At 47.1% G+C, this 19,139-nt stretch overlaps 1 protein-coding gene across 1 annotated transcript in view; it reads right to left on the bottom strand.

The window, feature by feature from the left end:
• Positions 1-893: 893 nt before the first annotated feature.
• LOC146021134 (WD repeat-containing protein 90-like) overlaps positions 894-19,139 on the bottom strand; it is a 31,836-nt gene continuing 13,590 nt past the window's right edge. Inside the window, exons 20-22 of the mRNA XM_083154933.1 lie at positions 15,689-15,800; positions 12,845-12,972; positions 894-1,106 (exon numbers count right to left, since the gene is read on the bottom strand). Of these exons, the coding sequence (XP_083011059.1) occupies positions 894-1,106; positions 12,845-12,972; positions 15,689-15,800 (453 nt within the window). The remainder of the gene's footprint in view (positions 1,107-12,844; positions 12,973-15,688; positions 15,801-19,139) is intronic.

Raw genomic sequence — 19,139 nt, 5'->3', positions numbered from 1 at the left:
TGCACAACAACATCAGGACTCCACAGGCTGCTCCCCCTGCACAACAACATCAGGACTCCACAGGCTGCTCCCCCTGCACAACAACATCAGGACTCCACAGGCTGCTCCCCCTGCACAACAACATCAGGACTCCACAGGATGCTCCCCCTGCACAACAACATCAGGACTCCACAGGCTGCTCCCCCTGCACAACAACATCAGGACTCCACAGGCTGCTTCCCCTGCACAACAACATCAGGACTCCACAGGCTGCTCCCCCTGCAAAATAACAGGAGGACTCCACAGGCTGCTCCCCCTGCACAACAACATCAGGACTCCACAGGCTGCTCCCCCTGCACAACAACATCAGGACTCCACAGGATGCTCCCCCTGCACAACAACATCAGGACTCCACAGGCTGCTCCCCCTGCACAACAACATCAGGACTCCACAGGCTGCTTCCCCTGCACAACAACATCAGGACTTCACAGGCTGCTCCCCCTGCAAAATAACAGGAGGACAGCAGAAATACATATTTTTTAGTTAGATCAGGGCTGGGCAATTGCAGCCCTCCAGATGTTGAGGAACTACACATCCCAGCATGCCTTGCATCAGTTTCAGCATGGCCACATAGCAAAACTAATGCAAAGCATCCTGGGATGTGTAGTTCCACAACATCTGGAGGGCCGCAATTGCCCAGCCCTGAGTTAGATGCTCACCTGCTTAAGCTGCTTTTGCCTTTGAAGTTTCTCCCCCCGTTCCTGCTGTTGCTCCCCGATTCTCTTCCTTCCATGTGCCGCAGCCACAGGCTGAACACCTCAGCCTGTCCTCCATTCGCCAGATCCTCTACAGACGCCTGGGTGGGCGGCGTCAGCGTCCTGACGTCCCCACACAGCATCTGTCATGGGCAGTAATCAGGAGGAACAGGCCGCCGGGCCCTCCTCCACGTAGCCCTGGAGGCCGGCCGCCATGTTTCTGAAGCAGCGGCCATGTTTGCAGCTTCCCGATTCTGTTCCCTCCCTGTGCCGCAGCCACAGGCTGAACACCTCAGCCTGTCCTCCATCCGCCAGATCCTCTACAGATGCCTGGGTGGGCGGCGTCAGCGTCCTGACGTCCCCACACAGCATCTGTCATGGGCAGTAATCAGGAGGAACAGGCGGCCTGCAAGACTACTGGTAGAGCGACCTGGGGGGCATATGGCACCCTGCCCCCCGGCCCAGCCCGCCCCTGGATTTGATTATTGTTCTCGAGGCTTTACAGAAGGCTCCGTTTGAGCCTTTGGCGGAGGCCGCTTTTGCATTGGTTGACGTGGAAGACGGTTTTTCTCCTGGCCATGGCTTCGGCTCGGAGGGTTTCGGACATAGGTGCTTTATCAGTTAAGACACCTTTTCAGTTAAGACACCGGGCGGTACTCCGTACTCGTTTGGACTATCTTCCTAAAGTAGTATCCAGGAGATTGTTGTCTCGGCTTTTTTTCCTTCTGGTTCTTCTTCCGACGATTTGGATGTTGTTACTTTAGATGTTGTGTGTGCATTACGCCTTTATGTTCGGAGAACCAAGGCTCTCCGAAAAACGTATTCTTTGTTTATTCTTTATGATGGGCGTAAGAGAGGCTGGCCAGCCTCTAAACAGTCCATTCCACGATGGATCAGAACGCCCATTCGTCAAGCCTATCTTTTCTCGGGTAAGCCAGTTCCGGTCTCCGTTAGATCCCATTCTACTCGCTCAGTAGCAGCGTCCTGGGCGGCGGGCCAGGGTGCTTCTGCTGAGCAGATTTGCAGTGCAGCTACCTGGTCTTCTCTACATACGTTTATCCGTTTTTACAGGTTTGACTCCTTCGCCACTGCTGATGCAGCATTTGGTAGAGGAGTCCTCAGTGCAGTTAGGGAGCGTTCCCACCCTTGAGGGACTGCTTTAGTACGTCCCATGGTACCAGTGGTCCACCATAGGCTGAAGGAAAAAACAGGAATTTTGGTCTTACCTGTTAATTCTGTTTTTCTGAAGCCATGGTGGATAAATGGGCACCCACCCTTGGCTCTTATCTGCTGTGTTTGAGTGTATCTCTGTCTTGTTTCTTCAAGACTCTGGTATTGGGGTGTGTGTGTGGGTCGGCTTCGCCTTTTCCTGTTCCTTGGGCTTTGGTAGTAAGTAAACTGATTAGCCTGGGGGCAGGGCAGGGTATTAAGGAGACCATCCCAGCTGCACTCTCAGAAGTTTAACTCCTTGGTGCCCGGTCTGGAGGACCTACAATATCCCATGGTACCAGTGATTCACCATGGCTTCAGAAAAACAGAATTAACAGGTAAGACCAAAATTCCTGTTATCCACTACGCAAGGAGTTGATATTATATAGTGTGGCGAGCGCAGCAAGCCACCGAGCCCCGCGGATTACTGCGCTCGCCACACTATATAAAATCAACTCCATGCATAGTGGATAGTGGAGTTATGAACAGGCAAAAAAATTGCATCGGATCGCATCTGATATATCGGCCGCCGTGACACTAAACAAGTACCAAATTTTGCATTAATTACAGATTTATCTGTATTTATTCCCAGGACGCAGTGTTCATTTGTTGTTTTCTGTGTGTAGCCCAGGAGTTACTTGGTGACTGCGATAGAATCAGGCTGAACAGGGCCGGAGCTGATGTCACATGACTTCCCTTCCAATGCCTGGGAACGCCTGCGTTTTCCCTTCCAATGCCTGGGCACGCCTGCGTTTTCCCTTCCAATGCCTGGGCACGCCTGCGTTTTCCCTTCCAATGCCTGGGCACGCCTGCATTTTCCCTTCCAATGCCTGGGCACGCCTGCGTTTTCCCTTCCAATGCCTGGGCACGCCTGCATTTTCCCTTCCAATGCCTGGGCACGCCTGCGTTTTCCCTTCCAATGCCTGGGCACGCCTGCATTTTCCCTTCCAATGCCTGGGCACGCCTGCGTTTTCCCTTCCAATGCCTGGGCACGCCTGCGTTTTCCATAGACAGGACTGGTATAGCATTCTGAAACAAGGTGGAGACTGAAGGCTTCTTAAGTGCATTAAAAAGAATTAACAAAACTTCCAATGCAATGCTTGTGTCATGGACACGTACTGTATATCTAAAGGAGTGATCCACATCCAGCGAGGGGGCGTTCTACGGGCATGGGCATAGAAGTGGTGATGCGGAGGAAGCCAGATCCTTTCTTAGAGAGAGAATAGAATAGAGAGAGAATAGAATAGGTGGCGAGCATAGCCCGTGCCCGCTGTCTGAGACCGGCCAGTCGGGATCCCGGGATAATGACTGTCGGGATCCCAACTGTCGGTGAAACATACCACACCCTCTTTAACCAGGGTTTCCCAATCTTGATTCTTAAGGCTTGTACACAGATGGTATAATCAAACTGACTGGGGTACTAATGAAGTCACCTGTGCTTAAGCATGCATATCCTGAAAACATGGACTGATAAGGCGTCTAAAGGCTCATACACACTACAAGATTATGGGGTCGATCCTATTAGGTCCGAAGGGTGCGAGGTGCCGTTTAAACGCTGAAAACGGCACCCGAATTATGCCGATCTGGCACCCTTCGCTGGGCCAAATTTTCTTAAAATTGCATGCACCCCCATGGAGGTGCGAGCGCTTTTAAAAAAATTCAGGCCGCCGTAAAGTGCGCCCAATACAGTGATGATTCGCACTCACGAAGGTTTAGACGTGAACCTGGAGTGACAATTGCTATGCACCAGGTGCACCGTCCGCCAGGTATAGGACATGCGAGCGCGCACCTTTCGCGACCATTCAGCGGGCCATTTTCCAGCGCTCTGCACCAGCATCCTACACGAAGCCTGCTCCGGGGTACACCCCGCCACATAGCAATGGGATGAGCGAGCGAGAAACTACAATATGGTGGGCTGGCTGAGAGTGGCTCCATCTGTACAGAAATTATTATTAACCCCTTCCCGACATTTGACGTATATATACGTCATGGCCGGGATGTACTTCCCGACACATGACGTATATATACGTCATGACTTTAAACTGTCCCCGCGTCTATAGACGCGGGGACAGAGGGACGATGTCTGCTGTCCCTGACAGCAGACATGTCCCTGCATGCCCAGGGGGGGCTGCGATGCCGCCCCCCCGTCGGCGATCGCTGTGATTGGCTTTTCAGTGTGAACAGCCATTCACAGCGTTTTCCTGTGTTACCGGCGAATCAGACGCTCGGTAACACAGGTGTCATTCACCGCCGGGGGTCAGGGGGCATGAGGGGGTCATCGGTGACGACGACACCTCACCCCACCTGCCCCCAAGGCTGTGATTGGTCCGTGGGACCCACGGACCAATCACAGCCAAGGCGCGTGATTTAAACTAACGGTGACTGCACTGCAGACGCCATTCCGGTCTGGAATTGCGTGCAGAGCGGTCACCGTGCCAATCTGTCGTGATACATACCTGATCCTTGCCTGAAACTTACCTGATCACCGCTGGTAGCGTCCTGCCAGCAGCTGGATACTTCCTGGATCTTGTGACTTCTGTGTGTGCTGCTGCAGCAGTGTCATAGAGTCACAGATCGTGATAGATAGGGACAGATAGTGACAGAGAGTGATAGAGAGTGATAGAGAGTGCTATATTTTGTGTCTGCTGCACCCCCTTTTGTGCTGATCACTATATCTGAGGTGATCAGCAACTTTTTGGGGGTGCAGAGGTTTTTTTTATATATATATACCTGTCAGTTGCAGCAAAGGTTGTGCTGCCTGTGCAACTGACTGCTTCCCCCCCCCCCTGCTGCCCCCCTTTTGTGCTGATTGTGCTGATTAATTAACTGATCAGCAACTTTTTGGGGGTCCAGGGTTTTTTTTTTTTATATATATACCTGTCAGTTGCACCAAAGGTTGTGCTGCGTGTGCAACTGACTGCTGCCCCCCCTTTTGTGCTGGTCAGTTTAAATTAATTAATCAGCAACTTTTTGGGGGTCCAGGGTTTTTTTTTTTATATATATACCCTTTGTATATATATAAAAGGTTGTGTGTCTGCTGCCCCTCACTGCTAATCAGTGGTGCATCACTGCATCACTGATCTGCAGTTTTTTTTTTTTTGGAGAGTGCAGTGGGGTTTTGTTTTTACACCCACGTTGCTTGTGTGGGTGTCCTGTGGCCGCTGAGCGCTGATCAGTGACGTACAATCACTGAACAGCATTTTTGGCACAGGGTTGATATAATTTTTTGGTACTTATGAGTTATCCGGGCGCCCGATTTTTTGATTGTATGCCTTAAGTTAAGGCATACAATCAGATGCGATGCGATGCGATATCGCATCGCATCGCATGCGACCATCGGATGCGATGACCCGATTTTTCCATAGGAATCAATGTTAAAATGGACTGAGTCCATTTTAACATGGAATTCAATGGGAAAAAGGGGTCCTTTTCATACCCCTACTATCCAAGTGGGCATGGAGTTGGATATAAACCTGTGGCGAGCGTAGCGAGCCACCGAGCCCGAAGCGTGGCGAGCGAAGCGAGCCCCGCGAGGGGACGGTATTCTATGTCCCCTCGCGGGGCTCGCTACGCTCGCCACGCTTCGGGCTCGGTGGCTCGCTACGCTCGCCACAGGTTTATATCCAACTCCATGCCCACTTGGATAGTAGGGGTATGAAAAGGACCCCTTTTTCCCATTGAATTCCATGTTAAAAAGGTCTCAGTCCATTTTAACATTGATTCCTATGGAAAAATCGGGTCATCGCATCGCATCGCATCGCATCCGATGGTCGCATGCGATGCGATGCGATGTGCCCGATCCGACCCGATTTAGAAATCGGGCGCCCGGATAACTCATATGTACCAATTTTTTTTTCTGCAGTTTTTTTAAATTGTTTTTTTTTTTTGGAGAGTGCTGTGGAAATTTTTTTTAAATTGTTTTTACACCCACGTTGCTTTTGTGGGTGTCCTGTGGCCGCTGATCAGTGACGTACAATCACTGAACAGCATTTTTGGCACAGGTTGATATCATTTTTTTTCTGCATTTTTTTTTAAATTGTTTTTTTTTTTTGTTTTTACACCCACGTTGTTTTTGTGGGTGTCCTGTTGCCTTTGAGCGCTGTTCAGTGACGGACGTTACTGACCAACATCTGTGCTCAACTTTTGGCGCAGGACCTTTTTTTTTTTTTTTTAACCCCTTCAATTTTTTTTTTTTTTTATTGGGATCAAATTCCTGTATAAAGTATTTATTTTTTTTCTGCACTACATACACACTACACACTACATACCCCCCGTGTTGAAATAAAGTTTGTACCCCCCCTACACTATACACGTGTTGAAACATTACACTTACAGAAACACAAAAATAAAAATGGCATCCCAAATGTCATCCAGAAGAATGTATTCAGCGGAGGAGGCATATGCCATGCTTGCCTCTGACACAGCCAGTGATGCAAGCGGGGAATTTGAAGGATTCGCCTTAAGCTCCTTTTCCTCCTCTGCTGATGAGGGACCCCCTCAAAGACGCCCCCGTAGAGCAGCTGAGACCCCCCCCCCAAATGATTGATCCCGTATGGAGCCCACCGCCAGACAATTTTGAGCCCCAGGTTCCTGAGTTTTTGGCCATCCCAGGAATCCAATTTGATTCAGCAGGTCTCAGAGAAATTGACTTTTTCAAATTATTTTTCTCTGATGATTTTATAAATTTAATGGTGGACCAAAGTAATTTATATGCCCAGCAGTTTATTGCTCAAAACCCCACGTCATCATTTGCTAGGTGGACCCCTGTAGATGCAGTAGAGATGATGACGTTTTGGGGTCTGGTGTTACATATGGGCATAGTAAAAAAGCCCGAAATTAGGCAATATTGGAGTACAGATGTTCTGTACAGCACCCCATTTTACCGTATGGCCATGACTCGGGGTCGTTTTGAGATAATTAGAGACAGGATTATATGCAACAAAAAAAGCTTGAAATATGCATGCAAATATGCATGAAAAATACTTAAAATATGCATGAAAAGTGTTAAAATATGCTACATTAAATAATAAAAAAAGTAATATTTAACTTATTTATTTAAAAATCAGCATACAATTAGTTGCAAATAAACCTCAAAAATAGGCCACAGCATCTGCAGATGTCAGTATTCTGGCTGCTACAGCATACTGCAGCGTCCAAAGCTCTTCTTGCATCAACTGCACGGACCCTCATCTTCAGCGCCAATGGATCAAATGTCAGCATAGCATGTGAGGACGGCGCAGTGGAAGGCTTCCTCCCTGCGCCACATTCTCACTGTGACACAGCATTTTCTCCATGCCGCGCGATGTCACAACCATTCTGCCCGCCTCCTCTGCTGCAGAAGTCTGTCTCTTGGTGTAAAGTCCCAGGCCAGGGGCAGGCAAAAGTTCAGGAGCTTTGTAATGGCATCCTCCCACACTGACTTTTATCAACATGGATTGGCAGCCTAGAGCAGTGTCAGACTGTACGCTATGTACATCCAAGGTTCCCCACTCTGCGCACATATTGCCCCAGCCTGCACACTCTACCACTACCTGGCCAGCAGCAGCAGGGAAAAGCAGTGCTGTGACTCGCGGGTGGGAAGAGGACTGGGTCTAAAATATGCACCATCACTAGGTTTTAGGTAAAATATGCAATAACCAGTGAGAATGGGCAAAATATGCAAATGCATATGCAAATATGCAAATGCATATAATCCTGTCTCTAGAGATAATCCTTAAATTTTTACATTACACCGATAATACACTGTGCCCACCCAGAGATGATCCCACCTTTGACCGGCTATTCAAAGTCAGGCCGGTCATTGATCATTTCAGTGCCAAATTTGCAGAGATGTACATCCCTGAAAAATTTATTTGTATTGACGAGTCCCTTATACATTTTAAAGGAAGGGTTAAATTCCGCCAGTACCTTCCCAGTAAGAGGGCAAGGTATGGCATAAAAATGTATAAGCTGTGTGAAAGCACCTCAGGGTACACCCACAGGTTTAGGGTATATGAAGGGAAGGATTCAAGAATTGAACCGCCAGAATGCCCCCCCTCCCTCGTAGGTGTTAGTGGAAAAATTGTCTGGGATTTAGTGCACCCCTTCCTGGATAAAGGTTATCACCTCTATGTGGATAACTTTTACACTAGCATCCCCCTGTTTAAGGCCCTTGGTTCAAGAGGTACAGCAGCTTGCGGTACTGTGCGTAAGAACCAAAGAGGCCTCCCAAAAACGCACATTGCCCAAGTAATGAGAAGGGGTGAAAGCAGGGGAATATGCACCGAAAATATGTTGTTGGTCAAATATAAGGACAAGAGGGATGTCCTTATACTGACAACAATTCATGGAGACAGTACCACATCCATCCCTGTACGAGGTACCAGTACCCACACCTCAAAACCTAATTGTATCCTAGATTACAATAGGTACATGGGCGGAGTGGATCTTTCAGATCAGGTACTGAAGCCGTACAGTGCCCTGCGGAAATCAAAAATCTGGTACAAGAAGCTGGCCGTGTATATCATCCAGATGGCACTGTATAACGCTTACGTGCTATTCCGTTCTACCAGCCAGAGGGGGACATTTATGCACTTTCAAGAGGAAGTCATAAAGGGCCTAATATTTGGGAACCAGCAGGCAGAGGGCCCCAGTACTTCTAGTACTGGCCCCCGTATTGTACCAGGGCAGCATTTTCCTAACGAAATCCCCTCCACTGCAAGAAAGGGCAGGACACAAAAAAGGTGCAAAGTTTGCTATAAAAAGGGAATAAGAAAGGAAACTATTTTCCACTGTGAAACTTGCCCCAACAAACCCGGCCTATGTATAAAGGAGTGTTTTAAAATATACCACACATCTATGGATTATTAGGTTCATCATTTCACCGTGCTTCGGGGGTCTTGCTAATGCGACATAGCACCCACCAACATTCCACCAGAATCTGAGCTGCAAAATCCAAAAATCACTCCTTCCCTTCTGAGTCCTGCCATGCACCCAACTGGTATTTTTTGGTCACATATGAGGCGTTGCCATACTCGGGAGAAATTGGGGCACAGATTTTGGGGTGCTTTTTCTCCTTCATACCTTCTGAAAATGAAAAATTTTGAGCCAGAACTGCATTTTTGTGTAAAAAAATGTAATTTTTCATTTTCACTGCCCAGTTGTATCAAAATTGGTGAAACCCCTGGGGGTTTGAAATGTACACTATACCCCTAGATGAATTCCCTGAGGGGTGTAGTTTGCAAAATGGGGTCACTTGTGGGGGGTTCCACTGTATTGGTGCTTTGGGGGTCTTGCTAATGCGACATAGCACCCACCAACATTCCACCAGAATCTGTGCTGCAAAATCCAAATATCACTCCTTCCCTTCTGAGTCCTGCCACTTTTTGGTCACACATGAGGCATTGCCGTACTCGGGAGAAATTGGGGCACAGATTTTGGGGTGCTTTTTCTCCTTCATACCTTCTGAAAATGAAAAATTTTGAGCCAGAACTGCATTTTTGTGTAAAAAAATGTAATTTTTCATTTTCACTGCCCAGTTGTATCAAAATTGGTGAAACCCCTGGGGGTTTGAAATGTACACTATACCCCTAGATGAATTCCCTGAGGGGTGTAGTTTGCAAAATGGGGTCACTTGTGGGGGGGGGTTCCACTGTATTGGTGCTTGGGGGGTCTTGCTAATGTGACATATCACCCACCAACATTCCACCAGAATCTGAGCTGCAAAATCCAAAAATCACTCCTTCCCTTCTGAGTCCTGCCATGCACCCAAATGGTATTTTTTGGTCACATGTGAGGCATTGCCGTACTCGGGAGAAATTGGGGCACAGATTTTGGGGTGCTTTTTCTCCTTCATACCTTCTGAAAATGAAAAATGTTGAGCCAGAACTGCATTTTTGTGTAAAAAAATGTAATTTTTCATTTTCACTGCCCAGTTGTATCAAAATTGGTGAAACCCCTGGGGGTTTGAAATGTACACTATACCCCTAGATGAATTCCCTGAGGGGTGTAGTTTGCAAAATGGGGTCACTTGTGGGGGGGTTCCACTGTATTGGTGCTTGGGGGGTCTTGCTAATGTGACATAGCACCCACCAACATTCCACCAGAATCTGAGCTGCAAAATCCAAAAATCACTCCTTCCCTTCTGAGTCCTGCCATGCACCCAAATGGTATTTTTTGGTCACATGTGAGGCATTGCCGTACTCGGGAGAACTTGGGGCACAGATTTTGGGGTGCTTTTTCTCCTTCATACCTTCTGAAAATGAAAAATTGGTACTTATGTATTATCTGGGCTCCCATGTTAAATGCACCCCATTTTTTCATACCCCTACTATCCAACTACGCATGGAGTTGATTTTATATAGTGTGGCGAGCGCAGCGAGACACCGTGCCCGAAGCGTGGCGAGCGCAGCGAGCCCCGCGAGGGGACGCGGTCTCATAAGAAAAACGGGAGCCCAGATATTACATAAGTACCGAAAAATTGAGCCAGAACTGCATTTTTGTGTAAAAAAATGTAATTTTTCATTTTCACTGCCCAGTTGTATCAAAATTGGTGAAACCCCTGGGGGTTTGAAATGTACACTATACCCCTAGATGAATTCCCTGAGGGGTGTAGTTTGCAAAATGGGGTCACTTGTGGGGGGGTTCCTAAATTTTAGCATCTTATGGTGCCTAGAAACCTACATGGTGCCTAAAAAATAATCTCATAAAAAGGAGGCTCCAAAATCAAGTAGGTGCTCCTTCTATTATGAAGCCTGTGGTTTGGTCAACGTGCACACTAGGGCCACATATAGGATATTTATGAAAACAAAAGAATTGGGGGAATCAATTTTTAGTCACATTTCTCTAGTAAAATCTACTGTGTTCCTTAGAAAAATGTATTAAAATTGCAAATCTGCAAAAAAAATGAAATTTTGAAATTTCACCTACACTTTGTTTTAATTCCTGTGAAACACCTAAAGGGTTAACAAACTTCCAAAATGCTGTTTTGAATACTGTGAGGGGTGCAGTTTTTGAAATGGCATCATTTATGGGGGTGTCTCACATACAAGTCCCTCAAAGTCACATCAGAACTGAACTGGTCCCTAAAAAAATCAGTGTTTGAAATTTTCTTGAAAATTTGAGAATTTGCTATTCATATTGTAAGCCTCCTAGTGTCCAAAAAAATTAAAAGGAAGTTGAAATAATGATGGAAACATAAAGTAGACATATGGTCTATGTTAGTTATTAACTATTTTGAGTGGTATGATTATTTGTCTCACAAGCAGAAAATTTAACATTTTGCAAATTGCGAAATTTTCCATTTTTTAACGACATTTTGGTATTTTTCACAAAAAAACAGACTGTATCGACCCAAATTTACCACTAATTTGAAGTACAATGTGTCACGAGAAAACAATCTCAAAATCACTGGGATAAGTAAAAGCAAAAAAAGTTATCCCCACTTAAGTGATACATGTCAGATTTGAAAAAAAGGGCTCTGTCAGGAAGGCAAAAACTGGCTGTGTCAGGAAGGGGTTAATTATTATTAAGACACCTTTGGACTAGAAACATGGTTGATGAGGTTGAAAAAATACATTAGTCCATCAAATTCAACCTATTCATAAATTACTGCTGTGCACAGATTAGATTTAATGTTGAATAGAATTTTAAAATAGACCCAAATCAATTCACTATCTATCTACCGATACCCAAAATTGTATATTAGACCAGAAAGGAATAAGAACAGATAGAGCACCTCTCTTTTAGCTGGGGTCTGGCAATAGAATTGCCAACTGCCAGCCCCCGCAATCCACCGGAAAGGGGGAGGGGCGTGTGCACGAGACGAAACTCTCGTGCCCCATTCCGACGGAGCCCTCCGACGCCCACTTCAGCTGCCCCCAGCTCCCCCTAACCCTGCCTGTCTCTCTGAAGCGGAGACGGGCAGGGATTCTGCCGCCCACCACCAAATGCAGGGGATGCGCGTACGTGTGAGACGCCCAAGCGTCCCTGTCGGATTGAGCGTCTCTCCACCGGCGATTCCCAGAAAAACTGAGATGAGCTCCATCTGTACATTATAATTAATGGTTATATCCCTGGATACTTGTTCTTCTAAGCATTTGTCTAACCCCTTTATCACTATATGAACCTTCACACAAACCTGGAACCTTCACACAAACCTGGAACGCCAGTAGCGATCGGCGTCTTACACACAATAGTAACGCACAGCGCGCAAACGCCAAAACTTACTGAGAAGAAAAACGTGAAAAATCCATCTGTTCAAATATTTATCAAAAATGCAATAAAAACATCACTAAACAAATAATAAAAATAAAAAAATGTACAAAACATAAAAGCAGCTTCCAGTAGCTCCTGCGGGAATACAATCGCTAGGTCGACATACATTATGTCGACAACTAAAGGTCAACACAAGCATTAGGTAACAATGGGAAGGTCGGCAGTCAAAAGGTCAACATGAGGTTTTTCATGTTTATTTGAGCTATTTCATACCCTACATCCACTGGGGCGTAGAGGGAGAATATAATAGTGTGCCCAGAGAAACGAGTCACCGCGCCCGAAGCATGGCGAGGGCAGTGACTCATGCCAGGGGACGCGGTACATTGATACGATGTCATGTCGATATTCTTTGTCTACTTTCCCATTGTCGATTTAATGTATGTAGACCTTCACAATGTCGACCCATAACCCCCCTGCGTTATACCGTTTTAGTTTTTTTATTTAAATTAAAAAATTCTAATAAAACATTACATTATGGCAAAGGTAACAAATATTTACACGGTGTATATACAAAAGGCACTTTCTTATCTAGCTTCTAGTATTGGAGAGCAGTAATTGGGGCGACTGTCCGGACAGTGGTGGGATTAGCTACAGGACCCCCAGAGTTACACGGTGCATTATGAATTCTGTATGTCCCAGACAAGCACTTGGTTATAGGACGCGGTGAAGAGAAGGTTGCCTGAAGGAGATACTCGGCAGAGATGTACGCAGTCGTCGTGAGCTGAAAAGTCTTGTTGTGTGCCCGTGGACGAGTCAATGACGCGCAGGAGTCGCTCTGTGGAGAAGTAACGCAGGTTACCATGGCGGGGAAACCAAGGAGCATAAAAAGCGAAATATTGTGTAAATAAATTTAAGAAAACTTATTCCTATAGTACATTAATAAATAGTTTTAATTAGATGGATTCTTATCATTTTTTTTTTTTGCTAGAAATTAGGATTGACACAATACAACATTTAGGTTATATGCACATTTTAATCCAGTGGTTCCCAAAATTTTGTAATTGAGAAATTTAGAAACAAAATATTAAATGGAGTAAATTGTGTTTATAAGTCATCCTGAAGGTGCGCACACACGCTGGGTGATGTCATCCTGAAGGTGCGTACACACACTGGGTGATGTCATCCTGAAGGTGCGCACACACACTGGGTGATGTCATCCTGAAGGTGCGTACACACACTGGGTGATGTCATCCTGAAGGTGCGTACACACACTGGGTGATGTCATCCTGAAGGTGCGCACACACACTGGGTGATGTCATCCTGAAGGTGCGTACACACACTGGGTGATGTCATCCTGAAGGTGCGCACATACACTGGGTGATGTCATCCTGAAGGGTCGCACACACACTGGGTGATGTCATCCTGAAGGTGCGCACACACACTGGGTGATGTCATCCTGAAGGTGCGCACACACACTGGGTGATGTCATCCTGAAGGTGCGTTCACACACTGGGTGATGTCATCCTGAAGGTGCATACATACACTGGGTGATGTCATCCTGAAGGTGCGCACACACACTGGGTGATGTCATCCTGAAGGTGCATACACACACTGGGTGATGTCATCCTGAAGGTGCGTACACACACTGGGTGATGTCATCCTGAAGGTGCGTACATACACTGGGTGATGTCATCCTGAAGGTGCGCACACACACTGGGTGATGTCATCCTGAAGGTGCGCACACACACTGGGTGATGTCATCCTGAAGGTGCGTACATACACTGGGTGATGTCATCCTGAAGGTGCGTACATACACTGAGCGTTTTTGCCCATGAATGTTTTTGGCCAATAAATCACTTAGTGCATACAAACTGAGAAATTTTCACACTGGCCCAGAGATTTCCAGGGTGATTGTCAGCGATTATCAGTCTCACTGCTCATAGTCCGCCCATACACACTAGGGGATTTTGAGCACGAAGTAGCTTGAAACGGGAAAGGTGAGCCACTTTTTTGGAGCCACTTGATTAACCAATTGTAATTTGCAATTATTAGTAGATGGTGAATGTCCTGGATAATTTCCTTACTATAAATGAAGGTACCACTTTCCAAAGGTGTAGAATGGAAGTAATCCATTGAATGGCTTATGTGATAGCGCTGGCTGATGTTAGACGTATAAGGATAATCGTATATAATTATGGGCAGCATCAGACTGTATCGCCCATCACCCGTCCCAAATACACAGCAGCTTATAAACCCCTGAAGAACCTAATCAGTGACAGACTGCACATACGTACAGCCCGTAGTATGCATGCCCGCGGCCGCGCTGCAATCAAATCCTGCTCATTTATATATAGGCAAGCCGTTCATAAGGTGATTGACAGGAAATATGTGTCTGTGGGCGGTAACCGGCTAGGGGAGGGTGTGCGACACTAGTGCCAGGCCGAATATCCCTTTCACCATTGCAGCCGCTGAATAAGTCCCTGATTACTCTGAGCCTCGGTTCCCAGTGTAACAATCATTCCATGGTTAATTTGCATGTCGGGATTTCCCTCGAGAGGGGCAGCTGCGTAACTGAACGCTGGCCTCTGCAAATTCACTATTGTGCGATCAGGACTGAATTAGCCTCAATGTCCAGAGAACATCCTGCTACAACCTGTATTAAGTCTTAGGGGGGTCTTCAATCGCCCATGGGGGAGATGGTCGCCGGGCCCTATTCAATGCTGTCTTACCAGACAGCATTGAGCAGGGTTTCTCGGCAGAACGAGCCCGACTTCACAAGCGGTCGGCTGCAGCTCGTCACTTCCCGGCCACGCCCCCTTCTCCCTCCCCGGCAGGTGGGACATTGAATCCCGCCTGCATGTTCTCAGTCGAGCTGACCGAGAACGGTACAGGGTCATGACCTACACATGGAATACCCCCGTTATAATGACCTTACTATAATATATTGTGAGATTTCTAAAATAATTGCTCACTGACGACATTTGATCTGATTATAAACTAGTAAATAGTTATCGGCGCGCGTCAAAATGACCGAACGGAGCAGCACTGGACTTGTTCTGCTGGGCGCCATCTAGTGGCCACGGGTGCACACAACACTGAGAAGCAGTGTTAATTAATTATTTTAGACAAATAATTAATGGGGACAAAAACATATCTATTGTGCAATTACATTGTCATTAGAATCCATTAGAAGAGTCATTAACCCCTTGAGTGGTGGGTTATGCTGGGGCAGGACAAACCTACCAGGGCAAATTTGTCCTGCCCCAGCAAAACCTACCACAGAACGTAGGAGCCCCCGCCTCACCTTCGCTCCGGATGAGCTCCCCTGCCACCGCCGCCAGTCACAGCAGTGACCACAGGCGGCAGACTCGAGGTTGTTCGCGGCGGCTGGAGAGCCTGAACTCCTGAGCACTCCAGAGTCCCCCCGAACATCCCCGGGGTCTGGGGAGCTCCGGCGCATGATTGACAGAGCGGAGGTGATGGGGAGGCGGGCAGAAGCAACAGGGGGGGGGGGGGGGGGAGAAAGTGTAATTTTGGCTGCTTATTCCAACTTGAATATCTAATATCTGAGGACTTACCGCTGCTGCCCAGGGCTAGGAGTGAGGCTGCTGGTGACATGGAGAGAGATGTGGCGAAATGCGACAGTGGGATACTCAGCAGGACCTGTAGGAGAGAGATGTGAAGAGAGAGAGAGGCAATGTCAGGGTGGGGATGTCCACAGGCTGTTTTGTGTAGTGAATATTACAAACATATGTATAAATAGCAGGAAAGGAATCAGTGGCATAGAGAGTCCAGGCGGTAACTGTGCAGCAACCTGACATGTCCTCCGCTCCCAGTTGCAGCTCGGTTATTCCTCCATTTGTTTTTGTAATCTAACAGCAGAGAGACACCCTCGCTGTTCTACCCCACACTCAGCTACTCTGTGTACTGGTTAATCCCCCCCACCTGGCCAATGCGGAGAGATCAGCAGAGGCCATATACAGTAGGACACACAACACCACACAGACACAAGCACATGTTACATCTGCCCCACCTGCAGTGCAGCATGGTTTTCTCCATTTGCTGAAAAAGCAGCTTTGCAATCAGGTCTGAACTAGACCCATAGAAAGAAAAGTAGGTGCACTCGCCAAACATATCTAATGAGATTTGTAATGGTCAGAGCATCACAGTGTAACACACTTATTTTAGCACTTTATAGCCCCCTACCACAGTAACTGCTGCCACTGATCTAACCCTCCCTAACCTACCACAGTAACTGCTCCCACTTATCTAACACTCCATAACCTACCACAGTAACTGCTCCCACTTATCTAACACTCCCTAACCTACCACAGTAACTGCTCCCACTGATCTAACACTCCCTAACCTACCACAGTAACTGCTCCCACTTATCTAACACTCCCTAACCTACCACAGAAACTGCTCCAACTGATCTAACACTCCCTAACCTACCACAGTAACTGCTGCCACTGATCTAACCCTCCCTAACCTACCACAGTAACTGCTCCCACTTATCTAACACTCCCTAACCTACCACAGAAACTGCTCCCACTGATCTAACACTCCCTAACATACCACAGTAACTGCTGCCACTGATCTAACACTCCCTAACCTACCACAGTAACTGCTGCCACTGATCTAACCCTCCCTAACCTACCACAGTAACTGCTCCCACTTATCTAACACTCCCTAACCTACCACAGAAACTGCTCCCACTGATCTAACACTCCCTAACATACCACAGTAACTGCTGCCACTGATCTAACACTCCCTAACCTACCACAGTAACTGCTGCCACTGATCTAACACTCATTAACCTACCACAGTAACTGCTGCCACTGATCTAACACTCCCTAACCTACCACAGTAACTGCTGCCACTGATCTAACACTCCCTAACCTACCACAGTAACTGCTGCCACTGATCTAACCCTCCCTAACCTACCACAGTAACTGCTCCCACTGATCTAACACTCCCTAACCGACCACAGTAACTGCTGCCACTGATCTAACCCTCCCTAACCTACCACAGGAACTGCTGCCACTGATCTAACACTCCCTAACCTACCACAGTAACTGCTGCCACTGATCTAACCCTCCCTAGCGACCACAGTAACTGCTGCCACTTATCTAACCCTCCCTAGCCTACCACAGTAACTGCTGCCACTGATCTAACCCTCCCTAGCAACCACAGTAACTGCTGCCACTTATCTAACCCTCCCTAGCCTACCACAGTAACTGCTGCCACTGATCTAACACTCCCTAACCTACCACAGTAACTGCTGCCACTGATCTAACACTCCCTAACCTACCACAGTAACTGCTGCCACTAATCTAACACTCCCTAACCTACCACAGTAACTGATCACACTTTTCTAACACTCCCTAACCTACTACAGTAACTGCTGCCACTGATCTAACACTCCCTAAACTACCACAGTAACTGCTCCCACTGATCTAACATTCCCTAACCTACCACAGTAACTGCTCCCACTGATCTAACACTCCCTAACCTACCACAGTAACTGCTGCCACTGATCTAACACTCCTTACCTACCACAGTAGCTGCTGCCACTGACCTAACACAGTAACTGCTACCACTGATCTAACACTGCTGCCACTGATCTAACACTCCCTAACCTACCACAGTAACTGCTCCCACTGATCTAACACTCCCTAACCTACCACAGTAACTGCTGCCACTGATCTAACACTCCCTAACCTACCACAGTAGCTGCTGCCACTGATCTAACACAGTAACTGCTACCACTGATCTAACACAGTAACTGCTACCACTGATCTAACACTCCCTAACCTACCACAGTAACTGCTGCCACTGATCTAAAGGTGCCCACAGACGCTACAATTGTACTGTGCTATGCGTTTTTGACTGTACAATGGTTCTATACAATTTTTCTTCCAGCTTGCTATGAGATGTGCACTTGGATGCATGTGATGAACCCATTTTTGTAATGTTAAATTTCAGATGTAGTCTAAAAAGTACGTGCAGCACATACTTTTTTAGACATACAATATCGGGCTCCCGGGAACATCAACACCATCCAATAATTGTACATAAGATGCAATTTGTGCTTAAAAAGTACAAAACGCATTCGATAATTGATGCGTCTGTGGGCACCTTAACCCTCCCTAGCCTACCACAGTAACTGCTGCCACTGATCTAACCCTCCCTAGCGACCACAGTAACTGCTGCCACTTATCTAACCCTCCCTAGCCTACCACAGTAACTGCTGCCACTGATCTAACACTGCCTAACCTACCACAGTAACTGCTGCCACTGATCTAACCCTCCCTAGCAACCACAGTAACTGCTGCAACTTATCTAACCCTCCCTAGCCTACCACAGTAACTGCTGCCACTGATCTAACACTCCCTAACCTACCACAGTAACTGCTGCCACTGATCTAACACTCCCTAACCTACCACAGTAACTGCTGCCACTGATCTAACACTCCCTAACCTACCACAGTAACTGCTGCCACTGATCTAACACTCCCTAACCTACCACAGTAACTGCTGCCACTGATCTAACACTCCCTAACCTACCACAGTAACTGATCACACTTTTCTAACACTCCCTAACCTACTACAGTAACTGCTGCCACTGATCTAACACTCCCTAACCTACCACAGTAACTGCTCCCACTGATCTAACACTCCCTAACCTACCACAGTAACTGCTCCCACTGATCTAACACTCCCTAACCTACCACAGTAGCTGCTGCCACTGATCTAACACTCCCTAACCTACCACAGTAACTGCTCCCACTTATCTAACCCTCCCTAACCTACCACAGTAACTGCTCCCACTGATCTAACCCTCCCTAACCTACCACAGTAACTGCTGCCACTGATCTAACACTCCCTAACCTACCACAGTAGCTGCTGCCACTGATCTAACACAGTAACTGCTACCACTGATCTAACACTCCCTAACCTACCACAGTAACTGCTGCCACTGATCTAACACTCCCTAACCTAC

The sequence above is a fragment of the Crinia signifera genome, chromosome 7 (assembly GCF_055691185.1).
Source record: "Crinia signifera chromosome 7, ASM5569118v1, whole genome shotgun sequence".
NCBI lineage: Eukaryota > Metazoa > Chordata > Amphibia > Anura > Myobatrachidae > Crinia > Crinia signifera.
This window is presented reverse-complemented; position numbering and strand designations above follow the sequence as displayed.